This window comes from Cucurbita maxima, unplaced genomic scaffold, assembly GCF_002738345.1.
Source record: "Cucurbita maxima cultivar Rimu unplaced genomic scaffold, Cmax_1.0 Cma_Scf00011, whole genome shotgun sequence".
Lineage (NCBI taxonomy): Eukaryota > Viridiplantae > Streptophyta > Magnoliopsida > Cucurbitales > Cucurbitaceae > Cucurbita > Cucurbita maxima.
In genome coordinates this window covers 3,084,025-3,105,594 of record NW_019272027.1, presented here as the reverse complement: position 1 = coordinate 3,105,594, position 21,570 = coordinate 3,084,025, and the positions used below count along the sequence as shown (strand labels likewise).

The window sequence follows — 21,570 nt, the reverse complement described above, 5'->3', positions numbered from 1 at the left end:
ATTGTTGCTGTACCTGTCTTCTTTGAGGAAAGTTCGGAATAAAAACCAACAAACACCGTAATTTGTCTCAAAAGAAACATACTTCATTAATATGTGGAGATAGAATAGGATGACAGTAATTGTGACAGTATAGTACATTTAGATTGGTATTACTTCATATCTAAGACTATGTATAATTTGGTAACGAAGTGGAAGTAATGAAGATTTATATATATATACCACTTCTGAAATGACTGAAATCTGCTGTATATCTGGCTTGTATATCTAAGAAGAAGACGTTTATTTGGGTAATTCTGAACATGATAGCCAATGGTGGAGAGCTTTTCGTACATTGTTCATTGTATTGACATTTTGATGACCTGCAAATCAAGCAAAATAATGAAACACAATAAAATGGATAGTGTACGACTGCGAGGACATGGAAGTAAATAGTAATGATTCCATTGAGGAAACTTGAAGCTTCAATGGAAATATTAAACCAACCAATACAATGGACATCATAACAATAGTTTTACTCTCATGCCCCTAACAAATGATACCATCCTAAATTTCGAAGTAAAAATCTGCAAATCTAACATGCTTTTCACAATAAAATGTGTTATAGGTAACCGTCCAAGCCTACCGCTAACAGACATTAGATATTGTTCTCTTTGAGCTTTCCCTTTCGGGCTTCCCCTCAAGGTTTTTAAAATAAGGTTTTTAAAATGCATCTACTAGGGAGAGGTTTCCACACCCTTATAAAAAATGTTTCGTTTCCCTCTCCAACCGATGTGGGATCTCAGAATACACAGATGATCTATTAATCACATTTTCTTTTTTTAGATGTGTGATCATATTGATGTTAGGGTTATCAGGGTCTTTCTTCGGAATATTTCATCACACCATACCAATGAAAATATGTTGTTTAAAAAAAAAAAGGTTATCAAGGTCATGGTGATGTAGACTAGATAAAAATAGATCATGGTCATGTGATGTATTGATGCATAAGGTTATCGAGGTCACAGAACAAAAGGATATAAAGAAACTCAGAATCGCTTACCGTATAAAAGTTGCTAAAACTGTTAATATTTCTGATGCTATACACGAGGCCATTAAACCGTTTCAACAGAATTGATCTTTGTTCCACGTTTCAAAAGATTTTTGTATTCCTGACTTTTTGACCAGTCGTCAATCTCACGTGCTCGTAAAACTGGCAGAGGGTGTGAGAGTTGTCTTGTTTGAGCGTTTCTGTAAACACAACAAGTTAGACAATCACAGGGACTGGTATAACTTGCTACTTTATACGCCTTACAAGTTTTTCACCTTATATACCAGCCTACGGGGCTTGAAGAAGCTTTGTCATAAGAGCGAGCTTGCTCCAAAAAAGCATCCACATTCAATTGATTAGCTATAGACGGACAGCCCCCAGCCAGTTTCATCAGAACAGAGATGACCACCTCTTGTTGGAGCAAATGAGTAATCAAATAGTTGAGAAAAGAAGTTCAAAAAGAAAATTCATCTACAGATTAGAAGGGAAAGAATCGGATGAAATTTGAGGTTTATAGTTAAATAAAATCCATACTTTAGAATCCTGAGCGACAAGAAGGGCAGCACGATCACAAGTTAGCTCTGCTGCTCGAAGCCAACGGAATAATTGTTCTTCTAAGTTCCGAGCTAAAAAACCACCAAGCCCTATAAAATATAATAAATGAAATTTAGGTATGTTACTTAAAAAGCATTAGCCTGAGGCCTACATATTCCCTGATTTTTTTTCCCCGTTTAAATATCATATCATAATGCTTGTGGTGACCACGGAGCAAAATGATATTCTTTCATGTTAAAATTCTTATATGCACTCCAACAATACCCTCGATAACTTTGTCTTTTAGAATTAGAATGTTGCATTAGTACTCAATAGTTACTCCTCCATTCTCTAACAGGATCAATTAACAAATTAGCCCCAACAATTATATTATGCTAATCAAACCGTCATTTAAATGCTTACCCGGTACAGTATAAGCTCCCAGGGTAAGAATATTGGCAAATGTAAGCCACACACCATGGTCACATTTTAGATGACCCAATTCATGAGCCAAAACAGCCTGAAAATTTCAAGTGATAGAAAGTTACGTAACGTGACAGATAGCAATAGCATCAATAATGAAATAATAAATAAAAAATACACTTGAGTTCCACGTTATGATGCGGCCATGTATTTGATCAATGTTGTCCATGCTAAGCATTTTATGTCTTTTTTGCAATGAAAGAAATGAAGCTACAAATTGATTCAGCAACCCAAGACTTAGCTATATATAATCCCGGTTAGCATGTGCCTATTAGAAGATAATTGAATACCTGCAATTCTTTTTGTGTAAGAAGCTCCACAAGGCCAGTATGAACAACAATAAACGGCTTTTTGCCACTTATGGCTAATGTATAAGCATTTGGCACAGGATTTTGACGGACGTATAGATCCGGAGCCTCAACATTGAGTACTTTGGCGGCCTCAATTATCAATTGATAAAGATCTGAAAGCTGAACAGGGAAGAAACATATGCTCCACATTAGCTATAAATGTCATGCTTAATCCCATCATGTTCACCTAGTAAGGAATAACTAATGCTCATCGTACAATGTCCATATTAACTGCAAGGAATTTATGCGAGAACCAATTTTTTTGCATATCTGAATGGAAATCCCAGATACCCAAATGCCTAAACTTAAATGCACTCCCACCATTTATCCAAGTGATGAAGTAGAGTTGGAAGAGCTAACTGCTAAGAGATAGTCTTTAAGTTTAGTAAGAGAAAAGATGCATAAGTTTTGTGTGTAATTTGATTGGAAGATACTAATTTATTAGTAAGATTCAGACCCGTCTTTCATCTTAGTGCATTTCTGATTGAAAAAAAAAACTCATAGGGGAAAATATTCGCTTTCTAATGAGTCAAATCTTTAAAAAGGTGTAAAGAACAATATATAATCGTCAGATAATGGATTTTTAGGGTTCAAACACCTGATTTTCAGAAACAAGTATTGATGTTCCTATGTTCTCCAGAAGCATGACTTGTTCAGTCACGGTTCCTGCAATGACAAAACAATAGAGCCATTAACGGAAAAAATATTAGAACTAGGTAGCCAAACGAGGGCAAAACCAGATATGAAAGTAACTGATTGAAATATATGATGCATAAAAGAAATAAATAAATAAATTATGTTCACGAAACCACCATTAGTTTGCTTAGTGACCAATAAGGCCAAATGTAAATAGAAAAGGGCTTAGAGGAAACAAATTAAGGCTATGGTGGTTAACTATGCAGAATTTAGTATCCTGCCAGTTTTTTCAATAACCAAATGTAGTAATGTCAAGCAACTGTCCTTCAAAATTGTCGAGGTGCAGGTAAACTGGAATGAACGCTCATGAATATAAAAAAATAATTTATGCTCACAGGACCTTATATATAAAACATGTTTACAGTCTTTAATGACTTTATCATCATCATGAAAACATCAACAACCTAGTTGCAGATCAGATTTATTAAAGCTCTTTCGTAAGTTCATTGACGGGAAAACATTCACAAGCTAAACTCTAACTTGTAACAACCCAGTCATGCTGCAGTCATAAAAATATGTTTACTTGAACTGGAAACTCAGCAGAAGCTAGACGGTTGTTTTCCAACAGGCATGTTTTTATCAATTGGACGCTCGAAGATCATTCAGAAAGTTCATCAGTTCTCTTACCCAATAAAACCTTCCCAAGCTCGCTCAACCCTGGAATTGCCCGCAAAATCATTGTGTTCTGCATGAGAGAATAATTCTTGACTTGAGCAAGAGGATATTAAAAAATAAATAAAATCTATGAGCATAAGCTACTCCAATCTTCGACTTTCATGTGATGATTGCTCTTAACTCTACGAAGAAATAGAGAGACTTGAATATGGTACATTTATTAACTGTTGAGTCATTGTCCAGTAGACATCACTCCCTGCGAGGAATTCCCGACTAAAAGAATGAATTGGAAAGAACTCGACCTAACTCAACAGCTAACACGTTTGGGTAAAATGGTAATTTAAATAAGCTCAAGTTCCTATCATGTCATAATATCCTCGTTTTATATTAATAGTCCAAACGTTAATCCTCAGAAATCAAAAGAATTATTCGAGTCCACATCTGTAGGAAGTGTTTGAAAATGAATTGCAGATATGTCATTAGGATAATTTAATCGAGTTCTATCTTCTTTTGTAGCTCCCCCATCCCTCAAATTTCTCCATTTTCTTCTTTTCATTTCTCTGGTTATTTTTTTCCTTTTCATCCAAGCATAATAATAGAAACCCCTCGGCCATCGATCATTATAAACACAAAAAACTTTCACGTATGAGAATAAAGGAAACTAAGGCCTTGTGTAGATAATTTTGAATCTGTTAAAAATTTTATGTTCCATACGACTGGAATAAACTTCGAGTTCAAAATTTTCATCGTAAAATAACTAAATATTCCTAAAACAGATTTTACTTGAATTAGATTATGAGAAGCACAAGAAATACACCGGCTGTTAGACAACGCAGTTATTAGTATCAGTTTTCTCATCACAATTGAACATGCTTCCATCATCATTAGCAGAGAACAAACATAAATAATTTCTCGTAACATACACAACAAAATATAACAAAAAGACTAATCTCTCTATAGAGCCGGTGAATTTCATGTGCTTCACATAATCCAATTAAAGTAAAAACCGTTTTAGGAATAATTAGTTATTTTATAATTGAAATTTTTTGAACTTGAAGTTTATTCCAGTCATATGGAACACAAAACTTTCTCATCCACAATTAAACATGCTTCCATCTTCATTAGTTGAGAACAAAAATAGCAAATAATTTCTCGTAACATACACAACAAAATATTAATCTGTCTGATAACTCGTTTCATCAATCTCACAAATGACGCAGTCAAAAAAATACGAAAAAGAAAAGCAAACACGCAAACAAAAGTCAGTGAGGAAACGTGAAAAATTTCGAACCTGCTTGTCAAGAGGATGGCGGAAATCATCTGCATCAAGATCGCGAAAGGCGAGGGAGGCAGCTCTGCAAACGGAAGACCTAAATCTCTTACTCGCCGACGATCCGAAGGTGGTGAGGTGGTTAAACCTGTGGGATGCTCCAGATCCGAATGTTCGAGGAGAGGGATTTGCAGTGAGACAGAGAGAAGAAAAGGAAAGGGAAGCCATGGGAACTGAGAGAGAGAGAGAGAGAGAGGCGTGAAGAAGGAATTGGAAATGTGTGATTTTGTTTGGAAGATTCAATGGTTCGATTGATTGGGGGTGACGATATTTATTTACGGCCATTACCCGTACTAATGGTGAACATTTGGCGCCATTTCGTTTTCATTTGACCGTTTATGACATGAACGGCCGTTAAACTAATGACTAATGCCCCCAAATCCATTTATCTTACGAGAAAAGATCTCTTTCTTTCCTTCCTGTTAAAGTGACTTCTTGTAAAAGTGACTTCTTGTAGTAGTCGAGTTCTATGTCACAAACGTATTTTTTTCAACAATGTGACATCGTTATTTTAACACGCTCACGATCAGCCTTGAGAGACCTCAAGCCACATACGTTTTTGTTCTGATTTTATAGTTTCGTTGAACCTTAGACAAGGTTTGTCTTAGCACCATCGAACATCACTTGTGCATAAGTGATGCTCTATTCGTTGTTCTATTCGTTGTTCTGAAGTAGTGGGACCCTACGAGTTAAATGAATATATGTATATATAAAGCTCTACCATTCACTAGTACATTATCAGCTCACCTTGTCTGATACAATACAACAACAATACAAGAAGAAGATACAAGTTTTTTCTTTTTCTTTTCTTCCCTTACTTATTTTGGCTTCCGCCTCGACTCGATGAACTCACTACTCTCGCCTTATCAGACTCATCCTAAGCTTGCGCTCGTTGGAAAATCTGTCTTAGCCTTTGCTGACCGGAACCATTCTGATATTTCGATTCGTAAGCCCGCCATTGGTGCTTACGATGCAGAACCAGCCTGTTCACACAGGTCTAGAAGATCCAATGTCTGTACAACCGAAGTAAAATGACAATGTTTTTGAGTGATTTTGAATATAAAACAAAGCAATTTTAGCCACGGGAGAGAAGCAGTTGTTTTACGATGAGGGAAAATTAGCAGTACCTCTGGGATAGATAGTTCGAGGCGGAATTTGGGACCGTCATAGTGGTGCAAGACTGGCCTGAATGAATCTTCTTCTAATGCTCTGCAGAGCTTTCTGATGCGGATCTTAACCTATTAATTCGAAAAACAAGGGAGTTTTATAAGCAAACTATGAGCCTCCGACGTCACACGAAAATAGAATACTGCAGACGAGACTTTACCTGAGCAGGGAACCTGGATTCGCCCTTACATTTCTTGTCTTCCCAAGCAGTTGGGTCAATGTTGGAACCTCCAAAACTTGCTGCCTGCAATAGCCAATCGTAAACCAAAATAAGCGGTAGAAACGAACTTTAAACAAGACATTGCACGAGAATCAATATCGAAAAACATTAAAAATTGGACAGTTTACAGTGACGAATGACATATCGCTAGCATCTACTACTTTATCGGCATTAAAGAACTGTAAATATAAGAAATAGAAGGAGAATCTTAAGAACTAAGCCATTATGACATGGATTGATATATTGCATGACCGATTACCAACACCCTCGAGACTACTGGTATATTTTCCTACCTGTTATCACGTATTATTGAATCTAAACTTGAGAAAATGTTTGTCATGATGAAACTAAAAGGAAATTATGTAAATAGAAAGATGACAAACCTCAAAAATGCCATGTAATTGATGGGTAGTGTAGTTATAGAGAAACAGAGGCAAGCCTGGTGTTATTGCACGCACGGAGTCCCGATATCTCGGAGGCAAACCTACAACATACAAGAATATGAGATTGTGCCACCAACTATTTCCGTTGGCCTGCCACAATGTATAACGAGCTTGAACATAATTCCGAGAATTCTTGTAAGTAATTTAGTTCAAACTTCGAGCAGTTGATCTTGATAAGCATGTAGTTAGTGTAATAAGCACAAAGTGATTCGTACAGACCATGCCAAGGTCAGAAAAGTTAGCACAATTACCAAAAAGTTGTCGCTTCAAATCTTCCTGCATAGTATCATTGTTACAGACAAAGATGTATCCACCGAGTACTTCATTTCTGGGCAGTGTCTCGGTCGCTGGCAGTGTCTTGAACCTTTTGTCGATTGAATTCACTGAGTTAGCATTTTCACCAACATTATTGTTGGAGCTGCTGTATTTGGTAAGATCTTTGTTGACGAAGTCATTGCTACTATACTTGGTACCATGTAGGCTTCCTGCAACATTTGTATTGCTTTTGCCATAAACTGCACTCATATTGTAAATCTCATTCCTCAATGGATTTTTGTTAACCGTATCGTTCGTTTTCGAATCCAAGCTCAACATGTTAAAATTGAAGCTTTCGAATTTGTTATCTTCCTGAAAACCAAACTTTTCTCTTGGCCTTGCATCGAGAGAGCTCTTTGAAAAATCAAGGTTATTCAGACGCTCTCCCTTCAATCTTGTCTGCTCAGCCAGTTTAGATGCAGCCCATAACCATTTATGATCCTCAGAGACTTTCATCTGACCTCGCAGCTCATCTCCCAATTGCCAAAAGCTATATGAACCATCCATTTTGCAGCACTTGATTGTAATAAGGATGAACGAAGATCCCTTTAAGCAATAGCAAAGAGGAAAAGAAAAATAAGTTCACTCTCATTACCCACAAAGAAAGAGAGAGAGAAGAAACTATAACTATTAGGATAATAAATGATGACTTATACTGAAACAACGTCTATCACACCCTAGCCATAGCATGTAACAACCCAAGCCCACCGCTGGTAGATATTGTCCTCTTTGGGTTTTCCTTCTGAACTTCCCCTCAAGGATTTTAAAACGCATTTGCTAGGGAGAGGTTTCCACATACTTATAAAGAATGTTTTGTTCCCCTCTCCAACCAATGTGGGATCTCACAATCTACCCTCCCCTTCGGGGCCCAATGTCCTTGTTGGCACTCGTTCCCTTCTCCAATCGATGTGGGACCCCTCAATCTACCCCCCTTCAGGGCCCAGCGTTCTTGCTAGCACACCGCCTACTGTCCACCCCTATTCGGGATTTAGTCTCCTCGCTAGCACATCGCCTGGTGTCAAGCTCTAATATCATTTGTAATGGCCGAAGCCCACCGCTAGAAAATATTGTCCTCTTTTGAGCTTTCCCTTTCAGACTTTCCCACAAGGTTTTTAAAACGCGTCTGCTAAGGAGAGGTTTCCACACACTTATAAAGCACGTTCATTCCCCTCTCCAACCGATGTGGGATCTCACATAGCACTACTTAGCCCAACACATGATCGAGAAGTAGAACTACTTTTGGAGAAACCATTGAAACAACACATGAGCTTAGTTAGTATTGTAACTAGTGGAAGATTGGTTAACAAATGCTGTTGTAAGTTATGGAATCGTGTTACTCTCTTACTACAGAGCAAGATCTTTATACTTTATAAAAAAACAATTGAACCCTTTCTCAAAATCAATCTTTATGAAGAAAAATCAGCCCCAAACGAAACTCTGTCAACCATGTCAAACTCCAATCACACTTAACAACCAAGCATAACAGTGGAAAACCCCTCAAAAGTTCATTTCCTGACAACTTAAGAAAACAGGTGCAAGCATGCACGTTAAAGCAGTTCTAGAAACACATTTCAAGGTACCCAGATCCAATAATCCCAATTTCGGCAACGGAAATCAAACAAATCGTCACAGTAAACCAAAGTCAAAACACCATCTCCAATTCACAATTCAAACTCAAAACAAAGTCAAACACGAATCGAAGTAGACTTAAGAACACTCCCTTTCTCAATTCAAACTTCCCTTGTAGTACACAACTCCAAATTTAGGTCTTAACAATTCGCTACAATCACAACAAAATTTCCAAAAATAAACCCATAAATCAAAAGACAAAACAAGTAAAAAAGAGATCCAGGGAGACAATTAAGAGATGAATGAATAAGCAATGAACAAAAATGAAGTTAATCGAGTGAAGTAAATCACCAAATATAAACAGATAAGGAAAGAACTCGGAAAATTAAGGTGAAACTGAAAGAGAGGCGAGAGAATTATGGATTTTGAAGACTTACTGAAGTGAGAAGCCCTAGATTTAGGGATCGCGAATCGCGAGAAGGAGAAAAAGAAGGTTCTTTATCTGCTTGGCTGAGAAGCCGAGCGACAGGGAAAGAGGAATTATGAGGAAGAATCTATGGGTATTTAAAGAAGCATATGACGAAATTGCCCTTGTAGAGTTTTTACAATTACTAAATTGCCACTACATTTAATTTTTTTTTTATTATTTTTATATACATATTTAGCACGAATGAAATTATATTTAACTAAATAAAATTTCAAAATAAAAATAATTGAAAAAACATATTTAATTAATTAATTAAATATACCCTAACATAATGTTAAAATAAAAATTAATATTTAATATCGAAACTTTTATAATAATTCTAAAATAATATAAATTAACTTGTATTACAAAATTACACAAAATTAATAAACCCAATAAATTATTAAATTATTAAGCACAAAAATGTTATCTAAAAATGGATAAAAATAATATTATAAGACATTTTCATATCTTGCAAAATAAATTAATAAAAAATTAAATCATAAATAAATAAATAAATAAAGGTCATTTATCAAATATTTCAAATCTCATTATTCAAAATATATATAAATTTTCCCGTAATTTGTAAAGCAATAATGTAGGGGCAACAATGTAAATTCATTTTATTTTAATGAAAATAAAAAATATATATATCTGGCAAATCCCTTTGTGTAGGTATGAAGTCCATATCCATTGTTTGTCGATATCAAATTATAACGACACGTGTGTGCATTAATGAGGAATACACAAATGAACTGAAACTTTTGTAACTGCCCAAACCATCGCTAATAGATATTGTTCGTTTTGACTTGTTACGTATCGTCGTCAGTTTCACAATTTTAAGACGTATCTATTAGGAGAGAGATTTCTACACATCTCCAACCAATATAAGATCTCTCACAATTCACCATTTTTGGGGGCCAGCATCCTCGGTGTCATACCGTTCGATGTCTGACTTTGATACTATTTATAACAACCCAAGAACGAGAGTGATCATGACGATATGATTGTTGAAAAAAACTTTAAAATACTTTTTCGGTAGCTAAATCATAGTCATCTCCAAGTTTAACTCAGACGTAGCTCGCTTCTTTTTTGGTGTGAATCAGTGTCAAACCAAAATACCCAACAAGCATTAGCTCTCTCTCAAAAGGAGGTGATCCAGTCGCACCTTCCAGTACGAGTATGGCTACCTTGTTACGACTTCACTTTAGTCACTAGCCCTGCCTTCAACATCCCCCTCCTTGCGATTAAGGTAATGAATTTAGGCATGGCGAGCTCCCATAGTGTGACGGGAGGTGTATACAAGGCCCGGGAACAAATTGACTGTCGTATGGCTGACCAACGATTACTAGCGATTCCAGCTTCATGCAACCTACAATTCGAACTGAGGATGAGTTAAACATGCTTCGCTTCGAGCAATTCTATGTTACATGAACTTTTAGAATTTTTTTTCTAAGAAAACTCGAGCATTAAAAATATTAGAGATTTGAATCACGAAAAAAACGGTAGCACGTGGGCAAAAGTGTAATTAATTAAATTATAGGCCCCTATATGCAATCATTCATATTTCTCACTTATTTTTTTTTCAATCTTATCTATAATGTCTATTAATTTAGCAACAATTTTAAATTATATTTATTATTGTAATTATTATTTAAAAATAAGCACATGGGTGGCTTTATTTTTTTTATACCATTTTTATATATAAAAACAATAAAAGTTGGTGAATGCTGTGTTTGGTTGAATTGCTTATAATTTATATATATTAATGAAGCTTTTTATAAATTAATTTATTCATAATTAATATTTGTTTGTTTGGATTTGGAAGGTTCTAATTAATTTATATAATAATAATAATAATAATAATAAATGTGAATATCTTTAAATATTAAAAAAAAAAAATTAATCTCCGTCTTGTCTCTAACTGAAACCCTAAAGTCGACTGTCGTCGGTCACCGCTAGCCATCGTCATTGTAGTCGTCGTCACTTTTTTCCTTCTTCTTTGTTTGCTCTCAGTCGACGACCACCATTTTCAAAATGAAAGACGTTCGTTTCAAATATGTGCAATTCACGAACAATCAACAAACGTGTAATAGCCCAATCCCACCACTAGCATATATTGATATATTGTCCCGTTTTAGCCTATTTGTATCACCGTTTGCCACATCCTTATAAGGAACGTTCCGTTCTCCTCTCCTACTAATGTGGGATCTCATAATGAGTGTGAACTTTTTCTTGAGTAACCCATGTGTGATTCCTTCAAATTGTTTTCAATCATGTTTTCTAAAACATTTATCGCAAACGTGACTCGAGACTCGAACATACTTTAAAATTGTGGAGCACTGTAAGAAATACACAGAGCAGAGTAGGGATGAGAAATTTATCACGTCTCCATCCCCACCTCCTACTTCAATTCTCGTTCCCGCAAAAAAAAAAAAAAGAAAGAAAAAGAAAAAAAAAAAAGAAAGAAAATCATATTATAATAATAATTTTAAAAAACAACCTAGCAATTTTTTACAAAATTAATTACACGTAGATATAGAGAAAGGTTGAATTGTTATTATTATTATTATTTATATATATATATTTTTTTTTTGAGGATGTGTGAAGATGGGCTTAAAAGAACCTAAATGGGCCCAATTCTTTTCCGGCCCATCGTTCAAACTCGGTACGGAATGGAGAATCGAGAATCAAGCTGGTTCCTCCGGTCTGGACGTGTCCTCCATTGCCGAAGCACCTCTCTTCTTCCTCTCCAATTTCATAGTTTCTCAAACAAGGATTTTCAAAGCCTCCAATCCTTTTATTTTCTTCTAATGGATTTGCAGCCGAGCGATTTCGATCGGTTACTTTTCTTCGAGCACGCTCGGAAGAATGCCGAAGCTACATACGCCAAGAATCCCCTCGATGCCGATGTGAATTTTCTTTTCTTGTTCTTTTTTCGTCTCTTAATTTGCTCATTGCGCTGTTTATGTTGATTTTGTGGCTGTTTTTTTTTTTTGTTTTTCTTGGGTTTATGGAGGATTATGTTTAATTCTATAAAATGTTATGAATCGAGGGTTGGTTTCAATTGTGCTTGAAATTTGGGTGTTAACTAGCTTTTTAGCTGTCGTCATTCATCCATAGGAGCACAGTGCTGCAATTACTTGATGATTTTAAGCCATGGCCTCAATTTCTGTGAGTTGATCACGAAATAAGGCTCCAATTCTTGCCTTTTGATTGCTAGAGGGAGTGAAAATAAAGAGAAGTAGTAGCTCCCTGTTCATATCCGAGTTACCATTTGGCTGTCAGCTTAGGAATCTGTTTAAATGTTTGAAACAGGCATAACTGATACTAATCCTGTAGTTTATTAGATAATGCACGTTTTTTCTTTAATGGGTGTTGTGTTTATGACTCTTGAGCTGTATTTGATTATCAAATGTATGGAATTTCATGTAGAATTTGACAAGATGGGCAGGAGCTTTGTTAGAGCTATCTCAGTTTCAAAGCGTTATAGAATCAAAGAAGATGATTCTAGGTATCTTTTTGTTCTTCCCAGTTGGATGATGACGCATGGGAATTGAGAACATTTTTGCTCGACTTTAATTTGTTGCTGCTCTCAGATTTTCCTTGCCTTTTTCTTCTAATCTAATGATTTTGGTGATGGACATTGAGTATATTGTGGGTTAATTTGAAATGGGGTTGAGACAGATTCAATAGCAAAGCTGGAGGAGGCACTATTGATTAACCCCAAGAAGCATGATGCTCTTTGGTGCTTAGGAAATGCTTATACTTCCCATGCCTTTTTGAATCCGAACCAGGATGAGGCAAAGAGTTATTTTGATAAGGCGTCGGTATACTTCAAGCAAGCTGTGGACGAGGTACTGAAGCTAGAAAACCATGGAGCGAGCTTATAAATATGCATTTCTTGATGGCTTTCCTAGTTTGACATGGTTTTTTGTTGTTGCATTCAGGATCCTGGAAATGAACTTTATCTAAAATCTTTGGAGGTGACTGCAAAGGTACTTTAACATTCTTTGGTGCAATTTTAATATCTTTCCATTTTCATGAATACTAAGCTCCTTTCAATGGGTTTGAATTGAGAGAATTTGTGTGAGATCCTACATTGGTTGGGGAGGAGAACGAAACATTCTTTATAAGGGTATGGAAATCTCTCCCTAGCATATGTGTTTTAAAAACCTTGAGAGGAAGCCCGAAAAGGAAAGCCCAAAGAGGACAATATCTGTTAGCGGTGGGCTTGGGCTACTACAAATGGTATAAAAACTAGACATCAGGCGATATGCTAGCGAGGAGGCTGAGGCTCGAAGGGGGGTGGACATGAGGCAGTGTGCCAGCAAGGACGTTGGCCCCAAAGGGGGGGTTGATTATGAGATCCCACAACGGTTGGAGAGGAGAACGAAACATTCTTTATAAGGGTGTGGAAACCTCTCCCTAGTAGATGCATTTTAAAAACTTTGAGGGGAAGCTCGAAAGGGAAAGCCCAAAGAGGACAATATCTGCTAGCGGTGAGCTTGGGCTATTACAAATAGTATGGGAGCCAGACACCGGATGATGTGTCAGTGCGGAGGTTGAGCCCCGAAGGGGGGGTGGATTATGAGATCCCACACTGGATGGGGAGGAGAAGCTCAAAGAGGACAATATCTGCTAACGGTGGACTTAGGCTGTTACAAGAGAGAAGAGACTTTCTTCTCATCCTGTCTTTTTTTTTTTGAAATAAAAAGTAAGCGGGTGTCAAGAACTTAGAGGTGGCAGCTGCCACCGTAGCAGTAATGAAGTATTTTTCATTAGGGATAAGTCTCTCTTGAAATGAAGAAAGAACCAAGATTGGTGGAACAAATGTATTTGAATGCTTTCGTGTTGTAAACTAGAACTTGACTGTTTCCTTAGTGTTTTGTTTCTCCCTTTTGTTATATTCATGACCCGTTTATTTGGTGGATTGTGTGTTTTAGGCCCCAGAATTGTATGCAGAAATTCATAAGCATGGGTTTGTTCAACAGACGACTGGAACAGCTGAACCCTCTGCTTCGTCTAGTACTAAGGTATTGCTTATTGCTTAGGGACGATAATATATCAGCTGAACCGCTATGTTCTACGAACACATGCTTTATATATTCCGTTAACTTGTTAGAAAAAAGGTACCTTTATCTTACTATATACTCATTTTGAGATCCCATATCGGTTGGAGTGGGGAACGAATCATTTTTTATAAGGGTGTAGAAACCTCTCCTTAGCGGTCGCATTTTAAAACCTTGAGAGGAAGTCGGGAAGGGAAAGCCCAAAGAGGGCAATATCTGCTAGCGGAGGACTTGGACTAGCTTTTTTTCATATTCCCTTGCACATTCTTTCACTTTGCTCGTTAATAACTCGGTTTCTTCCCAAAAAGAACAAATCATAAACAGTTTACAAGCTCTTAACTTCATGCTTTACTTCTTTCTAGACATCAAAGGAAACGAAGAGCAGTGATCTGAAGTATGACATATTTGGATGGGTAATACTTGTTGTTGGTATAGTTGCATGGGCGGGGTTTGCGAAATCTCACATCCCGCCCACACCACCACCTCGATAAGTCGTCGTGCTAGACGTTTGGAAGTTCGAGATTTAGAGATGATATTCATAGAGATGAGAACTACATATCGATCATCGGTTCTTTTCTTGTTCTCGTTTTCTTCTTGTTAATTCTTATTATTATCGATTTCATTGAAACTTGAGTCGTTTTTGTTTCTGGTTTTTCTGGGTATGACTGATAAATAAGCTGGGATTGAATCCTGGTTAGAGGGGTTTTGTTGGGAATGTTGCTGCTCATTGTTCGTCAAATATTTGGTGATGATTGGTAGGGTAGAAAGGAATTGGTCATTAATTTTATTTTGCAGCACATTGAGGGGGGTTGCCATTTAGTTCATGCGTTTTGTGTATCCCGTGTATAAGATCAGACCACAAAATATTTAATCTATTGATATAAATCTATTAATCGATGCGATTCGATCATAATTCTATGTCAGTTATGAACTTCTGTTTATGAGCGTTTGTTCTTTGATTTGCAAGAGCGAGAATTACCTTTACAACTTATTCAATATGCCTTCTAATTTGGGGACTTGGTCAAATAGAGAGTCGAAAATAAATGACGTTGAACAATGATGTCGGTGGATCATAAAAAAATTGTTTATTAGAGAACAATGAGGCTCGGAAAGAAATTCTTTTAAGTTTTTCTTATCGGTAACTTAATATCCTCATGACTATTTTCATTTAGATGTGGTTTTAGTTTATTTATGTACTCTACTTAGGTGTCACATGATCACCAGCTTTCGCTTCAGTTTGTCTCCGAACTACGTCATAATAAGAGAAGTTATGCTCTGATAGCATCTATAATGATACTTTTAGCATACGGAAATATGGATGGTAACTCCATCAATGGAGTCTAAGTTCAAACTAGGCCTATCAAGGAAATCCCATACCAAATAAAAATGACTTGACATGTATACTTCAGTACCCGAAACATTATTTAACACGGAAAACTATTCAAAAGAACGTTGTTCCATGGCTTCCACAATAGATGTCGTCATTCAACTAGAAAGTGACCTAACTTTTGGGGGTTGAAAATGCAAACATATACACTAAATTTATGAGACCTTGAGCTTTACTTTCATTCTTGGGTATAATTGGATGTATAAAACTTCTCTACGCACGGTCATATACATGCACATGGATCCATTTAGCGAGCTCGTTAACATATTCTCTAGGCCATATTGTGGATTTCACGACTCTAACTTTTCAAGGGATGTGCATTCATAATCATAGTCTTTCCGTCATATTTGATAAAATATTTATGGTTCACGGTGTCTTGTTTAAACACACACACACACACACACACATATATATAACCATACATAATCCTTGCTATGATTTATTACGATTCAGTTCTTACAAATGTAAAGGTGTTTATATGACCCAATAATTGATCCCATATGGACTATCAATGATTTGAGTTTGGTTAGATTTTTATTTTGGATTGAGTTGGGTAGTATTTTTGGAAACGGAAAATTAGATTATGTTTTCTTGGTCGGGTCAACCTGGCTAACCCGAAAATAAGGTTACAAAGCAACCTAGCGCAACCCTACTTTTAAAAAGATGAAACATATCTAATGACTATAACTAATGTTAGTGATGCGTTGTAACTTGTAAATGTTTGATGTTTGAACTTTATGATATTTTAGTTATTAACGTAATATGTATTGGGGATAAATAAGATTAAAAAAAAAGAAAAAAAAAAGGAACAACCCAAAAACCCAACCCAACTCAACTCCCTAATTTTTAGTTGGGTTCGGGTGTGAACTTTGTTGTTCAGATCACTCATCCAATGAACTCGAAATTTTAAGTTATCCAAAAGATTTTTGTAACTCAATCCAACTTAAGTCATGTACACCCCTATCCAAAAGTATGTAACTTATAAATTATGACGTATATTAGTATCGGTTTGCAAACTAGAAAATCATAAATTCTCCTTGATTCAGGGTAACAAATAAACATAATCTACTATTAATCGATTAAATTATTAAAAAATATTCGAGTTTTTCAAACTTGTAAGACTATAATGTAAATAAATGAAAGGTGAAAGATGAAACTCAAACCTTTATAAAAAGAACAAAAAGTGACATTTGAAGGGACATTAAAACATTGCCCAAATAATACCAATTTCATTTTCAGCATAGCAATGAGCTTTAATGGTGGCTAAAAGACAGGACCTCAGTTAGCCACAACCATTCCATGTTTCTTCCAATCGCCAAATGGGTTCTTCAAATCAATGGCAAGGTGTTGCAGAGGGCCCAATTGGGAATCGTGAAAAGGGCCCTTTAGAATTCACTAAAGGGTCAAAAATGTAATCAAACGCCTCGTCTTGGCGCGTTAGGGGGCCATCGTTTTTCAATTTCTGCCTCTCCTTCCGGCTATGGCGATGAACCAGACGCCTTCTATTCCTTCTATGCTCCGTAGAGACCAATTGTTTCATCTTTTCAATCGCTTTTCTGTCATCGTTTCCCTCTCTGGTTATAATCTAACATTTACTCTCCTCGTTGCTCTGTTTTCCCCTAATCTTTCCCCTAAATTAACGTTTTCTTTCTGCATCTGATCTTGCAGATGTGAAGAAACGGATTGCTGATGCTGTTAGGGATGATAATCAGGTGAATGTTCTTCAAAATTTGTTGCTAGTTTAGTGGTTTTTTTGGTTTAGATGATTTGCTGTTGCTTGTTTTGAAATGGGGTTTGATTATTTTTCACTTGGAACTAGTTATGTGGATGAACTTCAGTCATTAAGTTGCATAAACACTCTGCCAAATCCTCCATTTGTTTAGGGCAAATGGGTTTGTTCTGTTTGGTTATTAGCTGTTCTTTAATATCCGTGAGGGTTCAATCTCACTAGACAACTATCTAACTCTATCTGGTTGATAGGAATGACTTTGTAGTGGAATTGGGTTTGGAGGAATGCGTTTTTTAACATCTTCCTCCTCCATCAATCACTGTTCTTGTTGTGTTCTTAACCCTTTTTGTGATCCGAGAGGAGAACAAAACATTACTTCTTCCTAGTATATGCGTTTTAGAATCTTGGGAAAAGCCCAAAGAGGACAATATCTGATAGTAGTGGGCTTGGACTATTACAAATGGTATTAGAGCCAGACACTGAGCGGTGTGCTAGTAAGGACGCTGAGCTCCTAGGGGGTGGATCGTGAGATCCTGCATTAGTTGGAGAGGAGAACGAAACATTCTTTATAAGGGTGTAGAAACCTCTCCCTAATAGACGTTTTTTAAAACATTGAGGGGAAGCTCAGAAGGGAATGCCCAAAGACCACAATATCTGCTAGTGGTGGGCTTGGACTGTTACAAATGGTAACAGAGCCAGACACTGGGCAGTGTGCCAGCGAGAACGCTAGGCTTCAAGGGGGTGGATTGTGAGATCTCGCATTAGTTGGAGAGGAGAATGAAGCATTCCTTATAAGGGTATTGAAACCTCTTCCTAGTAGACGCGTTTTAGAACCTTGAGGAGAAGTCCAAAGAGGACAATATCTGCTAGTGGTGGACTTGGGGTGTTACAAATGGTATCAGAGCTAGACACTAGACGGTGTGTCAGCAAGGACGTTGGGCCCCAATGGGGGTGGATTGTGAGATCCCACATTAGTTGGAGAAGAGAACGAAACATTCCTTATAAGGGTGTGGAAGCCTCTCTCTAGTAGACACGTTTTAAAACCTTGAGGAAAAACCTAGAAGGGAAAGCCCCAAGAGGACAACGGTGGGCTTGAACTGTTACAAATGGTATTAGAGCCAAACGCCGGGCAGTGTGCCAGTGATGACGCTAGACCCTAAAGGGGGTGGATTATAAGATCCCACGTTGGTTGGAGAGGAAAACGAAGCATTCCTTATAAGGGTGTCGAAACCTCTCCTTAAACCTCTCCTTAGTAGACGCGTTTTAGAACCTTAAGGGGAAACCCAGAAGAAAAAGTCCAAAAAAGACAATATCCTACCGATGGACTTGGGCTATTATACCTTTTCTTTTTGTCCTTATGTTATGTACTTTTAGGTTCATTCTTTAATTCTGAGTTTCATAGACCATATGAATTTGTTAATAATGTATGAAGTTGTGATGGTGTAACTGTAGATGATGAGAAGCTTTTTGTTGCCTTCTGCAGGAAGCTGTAGCAGTGACAACCGCTATTCAGGAAGAGATATTTTCTGAAATGGGAATTGGTCAGTGTTTTCCAGGCCATTACTGTTTGTTTCTTTGTCGTTTTCATTGAACATTGTCTGTTTGCCTTAAATCTTCCCATTTGAATGTGTCAACTGTTTGATTTAGTCTGTGAAGCGTCTTATTTGTGAGATCTCACATCGGTTGGAGAGTGGAACGAAACATTCTTTATAAGGGTGTGGACTGAGCCCCTAAGGGGGTGGATTATGAGATCCCCACATCGGTTGGAGAGGGGAACGAAGCATTCCTTATAAGGGTGTGGAAACCTCTCCCTACAAGATGTGTTTTAAAATCGTGAGGTTGACAGTGACACGTAATGGGCTAAAGCGGACAGTATTTGTTAGTGGTGGGCTTGGACTATTATAAATGGTATTAGAGTCAGACATTGGGCTGTGTGCTATCAAGGATGCTGGGTCCCCAAAGGAGGTGGATTGTGAGATCCCACATCGGTTAGAGAGGGGAGCACATCATTCCTTATAAGGGTGTAGAAATCTCTCCTTAAAAGTTGCGTTTTAAAACCGTGAGGCTGACAGCGATATGTAACGGGCCAAAGTGGACAATATCTGTTAGCGGTGGGCTTGGGTTGTTACAAATGGTATTAGAGTCAGACACTGTGTGGTGTGCCAGTGAGGAATCTGGCCTCCAAAGAGGGTGGATTGTGAGCTTCCACATCGGTTGGAGAAGGGAGAGAGAGCATTCCTTATAAGGGTGTGGAGACCTCTCCCTAAAAGACGCATTTTAAAATCGTGAGGCTGACGGTGATATGTAACGGGTAAAAGCAAACAATATCTGTTAGCGGTGGACTTGAACTAACATTGTTAGATTTTTCTAAGTTCAGTATATGGAGTGAAAAATTTCAACTTTTAATCTCTTATTCGAGAGTATATGCTTTATCTAATTGATCTGAGCTCGGGATGAGCAGATAAGGACATGGTTAACGAACTTTCCTTTCTATCGGTAGTGTTGTACTATTTGCTTATAAACTATTAACCCAACACATTTAGGCTTTCTTCGATTTCTATGTTCTACAGATTCACGATTCGGCATATCCTGCTTAGGGAAAGTGACTTCGTTTTACGAGAACGATCTCGAGCTGATGGTTCGTTTCTACAAGTTCGTTGCAGCGTAAGCCGTCTCTAATTCATATTGAACTCGGTTTTTAAATATTCTTTTTGAATTAAATGAACTTATGACAGGGAAGAGATGGCATGTGATGAAGCAGAGCTTGAACCATATGAGTTTGCTGAAAAGATGAACAATGAACACCAACTACACAAAATGGTGAACTACCAAACTTTTCTCCACAATTCTTTTGAATAGCAATTGTGTTCTTGGAAACTGAATGAACATTTCATACAGCAACTCGAGATGTTGAAACACATGCGCACGTTACACTCGGACGACCAGTCCGCTATTCTCGACAAGGTTTATACTTTTCGCCTTCAACTCACATAGCAAGAGCTAAATATTTTTCAACATGATGAACGAATTGCAATCTAATTAAGTTGGGTTCGTGTTTTTGTTTCTCGTTTTTCGTTTGTGTTTGCAGTTACACGAGCAGCTGGAGAGTGCAGAATTCGACAGTTCTGCGTCGATTATGTCGTTGGAAGAGATTCAAGAGATCCTTCAAACGAAGGGTGTCTCTGTTTAGTCCGTAAGTTAATTTTTTTAACATAATGATATGTGAAATGAAATATCTTCACTATACAAGAATATGATATGCATTCAAATGCTCGACTTCACCTCTGATCGAATATACTGAAAATCTCATGGCTTCCTCGGTCGTGTTTTTAGTTTACGTTGTTGATCGATCGATCTAAGCTTGTCAGGATAAAGGGCAGTAAACAAAATTTCTAACGAGAAAATTATTCAATATGATTGCCAAGGTGGTCGTAAACCTTTAACTTTTGGGTACATAGAAATCACAATTTATGAGGTAGTTTTTTTCCGTTCCCGGGAAATTGGAGTAATGGAGTTAAAAAAATCATTCTCCCCCGAAAAAGAACAAAAATGTTAGCAACAGGATTTGTACTTGTGTGGGCAAAGCTATAATAGGTGTAGACACGATTTCGGTGAATGGTCATATATCTCCATATTGACACAACATGAAATAGTAAAGACCTATCTAAGATGAAAGCATATAAAAAAGTTTTGGAACGGACATGCGGCTATGGACAACACATCTTGAATAAGCATGATTGGGAACACGCCTTGGACAAGTATGACGTGACACAATGCAGGAGGGAGCTGTCGTTGCAAATATGATGTTATAAAAACGTTCCCAACGTTATGATTACGAACAATTTGCCATTCGTGAGATATGCTCAAGTCAACTAAATTATTAACTTAGAATAATAATACAAACATACAAAGACAAGTACTCAACAAGTCATTAAATTTCACGATGAGCCAACGGAGGAGACAGTATTTCTATCGGAGTTAACTCATTCAAACTTTTGAACCGTGCTAGAGTGGATGAAATATAGTTTGCAACCTTTACATCGATACCTTCATCGGCGACGATTCCATATAGGTTATCGAATTGAGTCAACGAGTCCCGAGTCACCGCCGTGTCGGGGCCCGGGTTCTCGCGCACCAACAAAGCAACGTTGTGGGGAGAAATAGCAT

General features: G+C 37.2%; 4 protein-coding genes across 4 annotated transcripts; 2 read left to right on the top strand and 2 right to left on the bottom strand.

The window, feature by feature from the left end:
• Positions 1-61: 61 nt before the first annotated feature.
• LOC111486687 (protease HtpX) lies at positions 62-5,252 on the bottom strand. The gene is made up of 9 exons (XM_023133908.1): positions 4,997-5,252; positions 3,718-3,775; positions 2,993-3,060; positions 2,335-2,514; positions 1,985-2,081; positions 1,562-1,671; positions 1,303-1,436; positions 1,040-1,227; positions 62-359 (listed from the first exon to the last, which is right to left on the bottom strand). Exons 1-8 carry the CDS (start codon positions 5,201-5,203, stop codon positions 1,092-1,094), a joined length of 990 nt encoding a protein of 329 aa, XP_022989676.1. The 5' UTR covers positions 5,204-5,252; the 3' UTR covers positions 62-359; positions 1,040-1,091.
• Positions 5,253-5,724: 472 nt separating this feature from the next.
• On the bottom strand, positions 5,725-9,283 carry LOC111486701 (B2 protein). The gene is made up of 6 exons (XM_023133930.1): positions 9,187-9,283; positions 7,117-7,726; positions 6,806-6,906; positions 6,363-6,446; positions 6,163-6,273; positions 5,725-6,048 (listed from the first exon to the last, which is right to left on the bottom strand). Exons 2-6 carry the CDS (start codon positions 7,685-7,687, stop codon positions 6,001-6,003), a joined length of 915 nt encoding a protein of 304 aa, XP_022989698.1. The 5' UTR covers positions 7,688-7,726; positions 9,187-9,283; the 3' UTR covers positions 5,725-6,000.
• A 2,629-nt stretch (positions 9,284-11,912) lies between these two features.
• Positions 11,913-15,111, top strand: LOC111486712 (mitochondrial import receptor subunit TOM20-like). The gene is made up of 6 exons (XM_023133944.1): positions 11,913-12,127; positions 12,651-12,729; positions 12,903-13,072; positions 13,166-13,213; positions 14,162-14,251; positions 14,650-15,111. The coding sequence occupies exons 1-6, from the start codon at positions 12,029-12,031 to the stop codon at positions 14,776-14,778; spliced, it is 615 nt and encodes a 204-aa protein (XP_022989712.1). The 5' UTR covers positions 11,913-12,028; the 3' UTR covers positions 14,779-15,111.
• A 1,963-nt stretch (positions 15,112-17,074) lies between these two features.
• LOC111486726 lies at positions 17,075-20,735 on the top strand. Its single transcript, XM_023133959.1, has 7 exons — positions 17,075-17,251; positions 17,343-17,386; positions 18,887-18,944; positions 19,974-20,067; positions 20,139-20,223; positions 20,302-20,367; positions 20,492-20,735. Exons 1-7 carry the CDS (start codon positions 17,155-17,157, stop codon positions 20,591-20,593), a joined length of 546 nt encoding a protein of 181 aa, XP_022989727.1. The 5' UTR covers positions 17,075-17,154; the 3' UTR covers positions 20,594-20,735.
• Positions 20,736-21,570: the final 835 nt, after the last annotated feature.

Coding starts and splice junctions, on each gene's coding strand:
- LOC111486701 (XM_023133930.1), bottom strand. CDS start 7,687: ATGGATGGTTCATATAGCTTTTGGCAATTGGGAGATGAGCTGCGAGGT. Junction 6,907..7,116: donor TTTGAAGCGACAACTTTTTG/GTAATTGTGCTA, acceptor TGTATGTTGTAG/GTTTGCCTCCGAGATATCGG. Junction 6,049..6,162: donor TCGAACTATCTATCCCAGAG/GTACTGCTAATT, acceptor TCGGTTGTACAG/ACATTGGATCTTCTAGACCT.
- LOC111486687 (XM_023133908.1), bottom strand. CDS start 5,203: ATGGCTTCCCTTTCCTTTTCTTCTCTCTGTCTCACTGCAAATCCCTCT. Junction 3,776..4,996: donor GCCATCCTCTTGACAAGCAG/GTTCGAAATTTT, acceptor TCTCTCATGCAG/AACACAATGATTTTGCGGGC. Junction 1,437..1,561: donor TTGTCGCTCAGGATTCTAAA/GTATGGATTTTA, acceptor CTCCAACAAGAG/GTGGTCATCTCTGTTCTGAT.
- LOC111486712 (XM_023133944.1), top strand. CDS start 12,029: ATGGATTTGCAGCCGAGCGATTTCGATCGGTTACTTTTCTTCGAGCAC. Junction 12,128..12,650: donor AGAATCCCCTCGATGCCGAT/GTGAATTTTCTT, acceptor AATTTCATGTAG/AATTTGACAAGATGGGCAGG. Junction 13,073..13,165: donor TCAAGCAAGCTGTGGACGAG/GTACTGAAGCTA, acceptor TGTTGCATTCAG/GATCCTGGAAATGAACTTTA.
- LOC111486726 (XM_023133959.1), top strand. CDS start 17,155: ATGGCGATGAACCAGACGCCTTCTATTCCTTCTATGCTCCGTAGAGAC. Junction 17,252..17,342: donor TGTCATCGTTTCCCTCTCTG/GTTATAATCTAA, acceptor CTGATCTTGCAG/ATGTGAAGAAACGGATTGCT. Junction 20,068..20,138: donor TTCTACAAGTTCGTTGCAGC/GTAAGCCGTCTC, acceptor AACTTATGACAG/GGAAGAGATGGCATGTGATG.